The following is a 10007-nucleotide window of genomic DNA, read 5'->3' as shown; positions in this document are numbered from 1 at the left end:
GGAGGTTGCCTGGGCCACTGTCACTTTTGAAGAGTGACACTTTCACCAAGTGTCTCCCACCCAGGCAGCTGGTGAAGCCTGACCTGTCCTTGGCATGTCTATGGAGAGGTTGGCATGCTCCTGAGGCCTTGTGAAGCTGGTGGAGCCCAAGTCCTTTTGTTGCCCCAGGAGCTCTTCTAAGAGGCATTTCCAAGGCCCCCTGGGAGTTAGAAAATGACCCTTTACAAAGAAAACCTTCTGACATTTTTTTACTGTGGCTATCACGAGCTTAAGGTGCAACTCCATAGCTGAAATTCCTTGCTGCACCACTCCGGCTGCTTTTGGAAATGTAATCCTTTGCAAGCACGAAAATCATGACCACATGGCCAAGCAGAGGAAGTTATCAAAGATATGACCACCACGCACATCGCTTAATTGGAGGACACGTGATGTGGTCCACCGTGGTGCCAACGTAGCAGGGTTCTGACACAACATGCTCTTTTTAACACTGGTGATGATAGAGCCACCACCATTCACACCACCAGCCTGATCAGATACGACAGTGGGCTCTGCTTGGTAACGTATTTTCCTCCGCGTAATTCAGATTTGCATTGGATCTATCCCGAGGCTGAAAAAGCACCGGTTGCTTTTTTTCTTGGTAACTTGCCTCTTGGTAATACCATAGAGAGGGTTACTGGGAATATTGCAGAGGGCAAATATTTCTCACGGTGTGGGAGACCAATTGGGAGGAGGAAGAAGGGAGGTAGAGAGTAACCAGATGATTGGTGAGAAGATTTGCAACTCATGCTACTGGGTTGAAGTTAAGCTCTAACTTTTAAAAGCTTGCCAAAGCGTTAGAAATCATACATAATATTAACTGTGTGTATTAAAAATAGATCTCTGCTTGGGACAGAAGTCTCTAAGGCGATCAAAAAGGTTTCTGGTTTTTTCAGGCTACGCTTATTTAATAAATAGTCTTCCTATGAGGCTCTACCAGTTTCAGTTCATAGGATCATTCTGTTAATAGTGGCTTCTGGGTGCAAAAGCTAAGCAATAGAGAAACAGCAAAAATATAGACATAGTCATAGCCCAGCCAACTTAAATGTGTTCCTTCCGTAGCATAAACTCTTACTTCGGATTAATTCCCTCTGCGTGACAATTGGCCCGATGGTATTTTCTATCGCTTCAATTCTTGCATTATAAAGCTGTTTCTCTTCTTTTTACCATTAAAAATATAAAAATGGGTCATGCCTAGTATCAGATCCAGTCTGTACGGAGGAGTATGAAGAGCCTTGTGTGGACTGTAATTGAAGCTGGAATAGGGAATCCCCGCCGCTTCCCCAGCCCAGACCATGATATATGCTCTTCAGATATATAAGGAACTTAACCCATCATAACCAAGTAGAAACAGACATTCATAACAATGTTTAATAATAATAATATTTTACGCAGACACATGATGTGGCTGTTGATTGCAATCCTGTTTTTGATACAAGCACCTGCGAACCCAGAAGATGTCATCGAGCAGAAAAAGGCTATAAATCCCGAGACTTTCATGAATGTTGTAAGTCAGGAGAACTTTGAATTTCCACTCTGTCTGAAAGTTTGTGGATGTTAGCTGGAGTAGAGAGGGATGAAGGGTATGTATGTGGAGAGGGCTCGGGTCACGGTGTTTACTGGTTTTGTTGAGCAGTGCAATATGATGTTGCCTCCATACCATCATTAACAAGCCCTGCTTCCTGAAGGAGTCCTCTTCCTCCCAGCAGTATTAAGTGCAATTATCAGCTGGTCAGTTAGAGAAGGGGTAATCCCAGCCTGGATTTGATCAGACATCTTCCTGGAGGGTAGAAAGTTGTGCACGGCTCCTCTCCTTCAGCTGCTGCAAGTTGCTCAGGGCCGTGTCCAGGTGAGTCCTTAAAGTCTCTGAAGGTGAGTTTAGATGGACCCAAGACGTGGGCAATAAAATTGCTGAAATTAATCTCTTCCACCAACCGTGTGAGAAAGCGAGCATACAGCAATGTGTAGGCAGGGTCACAGCTGGATTTCACCAGTCTGAAACTTCCCAATCTGTGGAGTTTTCAGCATAAATAAAGCTCAGGCAGAGCCTCAGGAGCCCTGCGACAAATCCTACGGGGCTTGTCTTATTGCCCTTCCAGTCAACCCAGCTCAGCAGGTTCGATATGCCCTGCCATCTTATCTGCCCCACGCATCAGCTCAGAGCGTGACATGACATGTCCTGCCGCCGCTGTCAGCTGTCAGTAAATCCTTTTGGTTTCAATCTTTGGTTTTGGAAACATTTCAAACGCATGTGCTGCTGCATGCTGCAGGGGAGCCCTGATGCTGCCGACTCCCTTCCTGCTCACAGGTGCAAGCCCACAGCTGAGCATCTCCTCTTCCCTTGAGCATCTCACTGGGGTGGGCATGGGATTCAGACAGAGCATCCTCTCTCAAAAAAGTCCTCAGCTGATCCAGAGACACCCTGGGCAAAGCAATGTCCCAGCTGCCACAGTGTTTCGGTTTTGCAAAGGCATCTCAGCAGATGAGGGATATGCTCTTCAAGTCAAATGAGCACCTCAGCTATGGAAAGCTGTCCACCTGGGTTTTTCTTTCCCCAGAGCCAAATGATCTGCCACAGAGGGTACCCCAGTGAGGAGTATGAAGTCCTGACTCGTGATGGCTACTATGTCAGCCTGAACAGAATTCCTCACGGGAGAGAAAATCCTGGGAACAGAGGTATGGCTCTATTTCACAAGGAAGCCAGCAAAAAAAAAAACCTTAACATAACAAGCAGGTGAAGGGATGAACCTTACCAGGCCAAAGGAGTATTTATTGTTAAAGCAAAAATACCATACCCACAGTACTTCTCCAATTTACAGTCAAGGCTTTAGCAGCCAGCATAGGAAAGTGTGGATGCAGCACAGCAACGACCTTTCATATCAAGCAGAGACTTGGTTTTAAGGCTCAGAGGATGCAGGCATATCTTAAGAGAGCTCCTCATTTAATTTTTTCCCCATACATTTGTGACTTGGGGGTTTGAACGATCTCAGGGATGAGCCTGTACATCTGAGTTTTCACATGGTTGTTGTCAGTGGCCACGGTACTGAGCTTGTGGGGATGAGCACCTGGGGTCTGAAAGGCTTAGGAGGGATATCCACAGTTCTCCAGCCTGAGACAACGAGGGCAACCACCATGAGACAACTATGGCAAGGATTTCTTCACCAGGAGACGTCATTAAAATGCACACTGTATGTCCTCTGGCAGTGCAAGAAAGAGGCTTCATTGGCCTGAATTTGGGGTGAGTAAGTAGAGAAATTCTGGTTTAATGAAATGCACTGTTTCTTTCACATCCAGGGGCCAAGCCAGTTGTGTTTCTCCAGCACGGGTTACTCGGAGAAGGCAGCCACTGGGTAGAAAATCTGGCTAACAACAGCCTTGGCTTCATACTAGCAGACTCCGGCTATGATATCTGGCTGGGAAACAGCCGGGGGACAAGCTGGTCCCGGAGACACCAGCACCTTTCAGCTGACCAGGTTGAATTCTGGAATTTCAGGTGGGCTAGAGTGGATTACAAAAGCACAGCAAACTTCTATGCATGTCACTAACCTCTAGGTAGAGGTGGGTGCCTCCAAGCAGGCAAGTCAGAGCATGTAATCCCTGGGTATTGCCTCCCCCAGACCTCCCAGTGATGTGCTCAGGGAGAATGGAGCACACCTGTGCAGACCTGTCTGCTGACATGGTGCCAACACCTCCCTGCAGCTGCCCAGCCCTGCCGAGAGCACAGGGCACTGCTGCCTGCGTGGGGATGCCCATCCTGTGGAGACATCAGCCCTATCTTGGGGCCTCTGCGGGGACCTCCCCGGCCAAGCACTCCAGCAAGGTGTCCACAAGTGTCGTTGCCACCTCCCCTTCTCCTAGACATTGTCTACAGAAACCTTGTCCCCAAGAACAGCATTTTAAGCTGCTAACTGCCTCTCCAGAGCTGATCTTCAGAGCAATCCTGGATTTCCCAAGCTCATAAACATGCTTCCAGTAAGAAAAACCTAATAAAGTAGGTCTGTGTTTCACCATATCACACTAAAAGGAACATGGACAGGAACTGGTGCTCCATTCCTTTCTGGGAAAGAGCAACCCTAGGAGCAGAGCTGGTGCTGTAATCCTGACAAGAGCCAGCTCTGGGTCTGCAGAGCTACTGCGTATTGCACCTGAATGCACAGCTGGCCAGGCTCTGCACAGTTTCTTTACCGCTAACCATGGTTATGGGACGACTAAGCCCCTTCAGGGAAGGATGAGGCCACAGCAGGAAGGATGCCTTTGGACCCTGTGCAGTTTCATCCAGCACAGGTCTTTCCTAGCTTGTAGGAATTTTCTCCTGGAAAATCAGCCACAGATGTTAAGCCCTTCAGTATACGAGCAATGCAAGGCAGCCAAAATTCACAGGTAAGTTTGCTCTCCTGGTGTTACCTTATAACCAATACACTCCTGTGTTGCAGCTTTCATGAAATGGCAATGTACGACCTCCCAGCCATGATCGACTTTGTTCTGCAGAAGACTGGGCAGAAGCAGATCTATTATGTTGGCTACTCCCAGGGCTGCACGATCGGTGCGTTAGAAGGGGTTGCACATCACATTCCCTGGACCACCTTGAAAATGTTCATTTTGGTGTTTGTAAGCAGAAAGCAGAGAGGTCCCATCTTTGTGGGCTGCCGAGCAGGCAGACTAGGTAGAAGGTCTCTTGCAGTGAGAAGTCCCACAGCAGCCATGCTTTTCATACAAGACATCTGGGAGGACCAGCATGCTCCTAAGGTAGTAAGAAAGCTCCTGGTGACCTCAGTAAGCTCCTTGCTGCAACTATAATTCAACCTAGAAAACCGAATTGCAGTGTTCTACATCAAAACCAAAGGTGTTTTGCATGGAGGGCACAGCTTCTGGTTTCTGACGAAATGCATGGTGCTTCTTTTCACCAGCTGGACCATCAAGGGTATGAGATAACCTCTGTGACGATGATACCCTTTAGCAGTGGTTGATGGAAGATGACAGTACTGTTCCCTTCACCTGGTGAATGGGGCAGGACTTCCCATCAGTGGTAGTCATTGAAGTGCCTCATCAGCCACTTCTGACTATAGGAATAAAGGTGTTGTCTCCTTTTGGACATCTCTAGCACTAATGTTAAGCAGAAAGGTGGCAAGAGACCCCAGATTTCTAATTGCAGATAATGCCAGCTAAACAGACCTGGGCAGCGGGTCCAAGTGAACCCTCAGATTAAGCACCTGAAGAAAGATCGACCAAGTCTCAGGTTGTTTTTCTGTTTTCTCAGCATTCATTGCGTTTTCATCCATGCCAGAACTGGCTCAGAAAATCAAAATGTTTTTTGCCCTGGCTCCAGCAGTGACAATCAAGCACGCCAAAAGTCCCGTCATGAAAATGTCCTTCCTTCTGGACAGGCAATTCAAGATGTTTCAGGTAGGGGATTACTCCATGCTCTCCTTCCCCAAACACACCAGTGTTAGAAAAGGGATCGTGCCCAGATGCAGTCCCCAGGGCTATCCAATGCAGCAGAAAACAGTTAATTTCTGCTGATTTATAAGCACAGACACGATTCAGGTGCAGGTGCACTCCTGCATGGTCACTTTGTTGAGTGCATGCCTTCCTTGCATCTGTAGGATCTTCAGGTGTTGAAACTGGTCTTTCTATGGGGGCATTTGTTGAATTCCCAGACAGATCGTCTGGAAAAGAGCAGCTTTACTGTGTTGATTTTAATGACAGTGAAAAACTAATCCAATGCTTGGGGGAGGTGAGGGGAAAGAGGAGAGTCCCAAATATTGATTTTCTGGCTGTGCATTCAATCAGCATTGCCTCCTGCAATGAGCTGCACACATCTCAGTGAGGCAGGAGGGCAAAGGAGAAGTGGGTTTGACTCCTGTGGGCACCCTGTGCTGCACATCCCCTCACTGCCCAGCTGGTGGGACAGCTCATGGGGACACCAGCCAGCAGTGGGTTGGGGGAAGCGGTCCAAGGGCTAGGCTGCAGGAAGGGAAATGCAAGAAATCAACCTTGTCCTTTGCTTCTGCAGCTTCTGCTCGGCAGAACAGATGCCTCGCTGCGGATGAGGAAGCTGTGGAGGTTTCTCCCCCAGCTGTGCAGGCATCCACTGCTGCACAAGCCCTGTGCTAACCTCTTCTTTCTGCTGGGGGGCTACAACGAGAAGAACCTCAACATGGTGAGTGCGCTGCCCCGTGTGGGGGTGAGGGAGCCGGAGCCCTGGGGTGCACTGCTTGGGAGCACGCAGCAGTGCCCACTGGCTCTGCCGACCCCCTTGCCTGCTGCCTGCCCCCTCCCTGCCAAACACCCTGCCCAGCCTGCTACGGCCGCTAGCCCCCAGCGCTCATGGGCAAGCAGATGCTGCAAGGGCAATGCGTGTCCCTCTGCCAGATCCCTCTCTCGCTGCTTCTCCTCCCCGGATAGGAAAGTCCCTGGGCTCTGCTGGGTGAATGTCAGTGGCCAGGTAGCACTTGACAGCATCTCTGAGTTAGGGCTGCCTGTCACAGAGACCAGCTGTACGTGCCACCAGCACCCCTGGGGTGCAGCCCCTGCTCCTATCCACCCTACATTAAGTCTGCTGAAGCAGCATTTGGGTGACCACAAGTAGTCACTAAGGTCTTGAGCACAGTCCCTGAGCCCAGATGAGGTATCTCTAGGAGCTAGGGGTACCTCATCCTTCATCACCATTATCCTCCCGGAGCTGCCTCAGAACAATTGGTTTTTAATGAAAATGATATTCCTGAACATGACCCAACTCTCTAGGCAGCGTGACTCAGCAGTGGCTGTTTTGGGAAATGCATCATCTGGCAACTGCCATCCTCACTCCTATCCGTTGGAAAGCAATGAAAGCTTGAATATGTTTCCTTGCAGACACGGCTGGATGTGTACACATCCCACTATCCGGATGGGACATCTGTCAAAAACATGATACACTGGGCCCAGGTAGGTTCCCTGAAATGCAGATGCTTCACCCCTGGGATGGTCCCTTCACTGAGAGTCTGGTGTGTCCAGGGCAGACGTGAGAGGTCGGGGATCTTGGACATTAGCAGCTTGTGAGAAAGTAAAGGCAAGAAATTAGGCATACAGAAGAGGCGCTGGATGCAAGATGAGCTGCCCTGGCCCCTCTGGGGACCAGGGGACACTGGGCTGTGCGCCTTGGGCTGTGCCAGGTAGGACAAGGGAAGGGATGGGGAGGCCACAGCTGGATGCTGGGACAAGTTTAGGGCCCCCCAGGGATCCCCAAAGCAGAGCAAGCCCAGGGACACCATGGTGATGGTGGGTGGAAGCCAGGGCATACAAGGAGAGGCTGGGGGAGCTGGGTTTGCTCAGCCGGGGACAAGGAGGCAAAGGGGGATCCAATGGCATCTCTTCCTGCCCAAAGGGGTCCCGGAGACACTGGGGCCAGACTCTGCCAGTCTGAGCAACCTGCTGCAGCTGCGGTGTTGGCCCTGCTGGAAATGGGGTCAGGCTGGAGACCCCCACCCTGGTGCCTCCTTGCAGAGCCAAATTATAGGTGACAGGGAAGGCGAAAAAGGTCTTTTTAATCAATGCAACTATTGCGCAGGTATCTGAGCTTTCGCCCTTAGCATAGATGCAACTCTTATAATAACTGGGCTCATTGATGTCGCTGTACTCTGAGCCCGAAGTGTCATGAGAAGCTAAGGATGATCAGGTTGTTGAAGGAAAACTCGCCAACGTGAAGTCCTCCAGCAGCATCTTGCACACACAGCTGGTGATGAGCAGGTTTTCAGAGGCATGAGCATTGCACTGGGGCAGCCAAGGAGTCACATGCAACACCTTGGTTTGTCAACCCATCGCTAACAGCATCACCCTGTTAAAAAAGGTGGAAACTCTGGCTTTGCAGGGATGCCACCTCCTCCTGCAATGACCCATGCGAGCACCCTCTCGTGATGTGGTCCCTCAAGGAGGCCAGGAGATGCCAGACCCACGCAGCGGTGCTCACTGGCCCCCCACCGCAGATCTATCCTCTCCTCCCAGGTGATGAAATCGGGAGAATTCAAAGCCTTCGACTATGGCAGCGAAAACCCAGCCATGTACCACCAGGTAGGAGGCTGCAGCAGCAGTGCTGGTGGCTGGAGATGCCAGGGGACTGTCCTGGGTGGTGCTGGGACAGGCTGGCTTGCAGGGGTTGACCAGGACGGCAGTTCCTCAGAGCCCCCTGTGTCCCTCCAGGAGACACCTCCCTCCTACCAGGTGGAGGAGATGCCCGTGCCCACTGCGGTGTGGTCAGGGGGGGAGGACTGGGCAGCTGACTGGAGGGATGTCCGCCTGCTGCTGCCCCGCATCGCCCATCTCGTCACCTATGGCCACATCCCCGACTGGAACCACTGGGACTTCATCTGGGGCTTGGATGCCCCCGGGCGCCTCTACAGCAGCATGCTGGAGCTGATGGAGGGGTCCCAGTAGAGCAGCAGCTCCCCAGGGAGATGCCAGTGGCCTGGCCCCTCCCCCTAGGCTGGGACAGCCCGAGGAAGTGGTGGACATCCCCTGCTGTCCCCTCCTTCCTGTTGGCCTGACACGCTTGTGGTGACAGCGCATCCCTTAGTCGTCGGGGTTTGTCCTCCTCCTTGCTTGAGAGCTCCTCAAGGACCAGTGGCACCATGCAGGCAGGGCAGCGTCAGCATCAACCAAGGCATCAGGCCAGACAGGAGCCACCAGCCAGGCAGCCGTGCTGGAAGGGCCCCGTGATGGTGGCATCCTGGGCTGCACGAGGGGGACGCAGGGATCCTGCCGTGACCCCACAGTGGCTACCCAGTGGGCTGGGGATTAGAGCACCCAACCCACGAGGAGGTGGGAGGTAGCTGGGCTTGTTGGGTCTGGCCGTGGGGATGTAGGGGTGTCTGAAAGCAGCCCCCAGTCGCAGCATAGGCAGGGATGGAGGGGATGGATGAGGCCAAACCCTTCTTGGCAGCAACAGGCGAATGAGGGCCCGCAGCCCCCAGTCGCAGCATAGGCAGGGATGGAGGGGATGGATGAGGCCAAACCCTTCTTGGCAGCAACAGGCGATGCAATGAGGGCCCCCAGCCCCGGATCACAGCCCAGGGGTGTTCAGGTTGGATGTGGGGAACCCTTCTTCCCCCAGACAGGTCCCCAGGGAGGTGGAGGGTCTCCATCTGGGTGTGGGTCAGGACTCAGCTGTGCCAAGCCAGGCACTTGCCTGCATCGTTCAGTCCCCGGGGCTGAGCAGCCAGCTCAGGTCCCCGGGGACGGCTGCATGACTCAGCGCCAACATGCTGGGAATGCCCATCCTCCATCCCTGGGAGCTGGCGGCCCCAAATGCCCCGGGGCCGGGTCACAGGACCACTCTCCTCCCACAAAGCTGCCACCAGGCTGGTGTCCCGTGGTGGTGTGCAGCCCCCCCCATGCGGTCCCACCCTGCTGGAAAACCAGAAGTGGGGAAAATCCCTCCAAAATAAATGCTCAAAGGGGATTTCAGGAGCCTGCGCCACAGCTCTGACACCCCCGGCTCTTCCTTGCATGTAAATATTTTCCAGGGGGCTGCCCGTACCCACGGCCAGCAGGGATAAACACCACTTGCCCGCAGCGGTGGGGTGACCCCAGCCGCAGCCGGCCAGGCTTGCTGCTTGGCAGGGTGGCATGGCGGGTGCTGCCCGGGGGTCCCAGCTGGGAGCACCCAGGTACCTGTGCCCCACCACCACCGGGGTGGGCAGGAGGCAGGAGCATCCCCCAGGCAGCACCGAGACAGGAACAATCGCTGGCAAAGAACCACAAGGCAGCCTGGAAGACAGGGAGCTTTATTCATGCCCACAATGGCTGGGAAATCACCAGCAAGTGGGAGCCCTGGGCTAGCCCTTGAGGGCAGCTGCCCACCTGCAAGACCGCTGCCAGTGCCGGCAGCTCTCCCTGCTGCTGGAGGGATGCATAAGGCCAGGCCAGCTGGCTGATGGACCCATCGTAGGCAGCCAGAGGCTCCTCCACCTTGCCGGGCCGGCCGGCCACGGCACCAG

At 52.9% G+C, this 10007-nt stretch overlaps 1 protein-coding gene across 1 annotated transcript; it reads left to right on the top strand.

The window, feature by feature from the left end:
• Positions 1-1414: 1414 nt before the first annotated feature.
• Positions 1415-8445, top strand: LOC103895479 (lipase member M). Its single transcript, XM_009275065.2, has 9 exons — positions 1415-1543; positions 2595-2712; positions 3331-3529; positions 4470-4579; positions 5294-5439; positions 6050-6196; positions 6889-6960; positions 8017-8082; positions 8212-8445. The coding sequence occupies exons 1-9, from the start codon at positions 1436-1438 to the stop codon at positions 8443-8445; spliced, it is 1200 nt and encodes a 399-aa protein (XP_009273340.2). The 5' UTR covers positions 1415-1435.
• Positions 8446-10007: the final 1562 nt, after the last annotated feature.

Source organism: Aptenodytes forsteri, unplaced genomic scaffold (assembly GCF_000699145.1).
Source record: "Aptenodytes forsteri isolate BGI_AS27 unplaced genomic scaffold, ASM69914v1 Scaffold320, whole genome shotgun sequence".
Classification (NCBI taxonomy): domain Eukaryota; kingdom Metazoa; phylum Chordata; class Aves; order Sphenisciformes; family Spheniscidae; genus Aptenodytes; species Aptenodytes forsteri.
The sequence above is the reverse complement of the archived record's forward strand: the minus strand, read 5'-3'. Positions and strand labels throughout refer to the sequence as shown.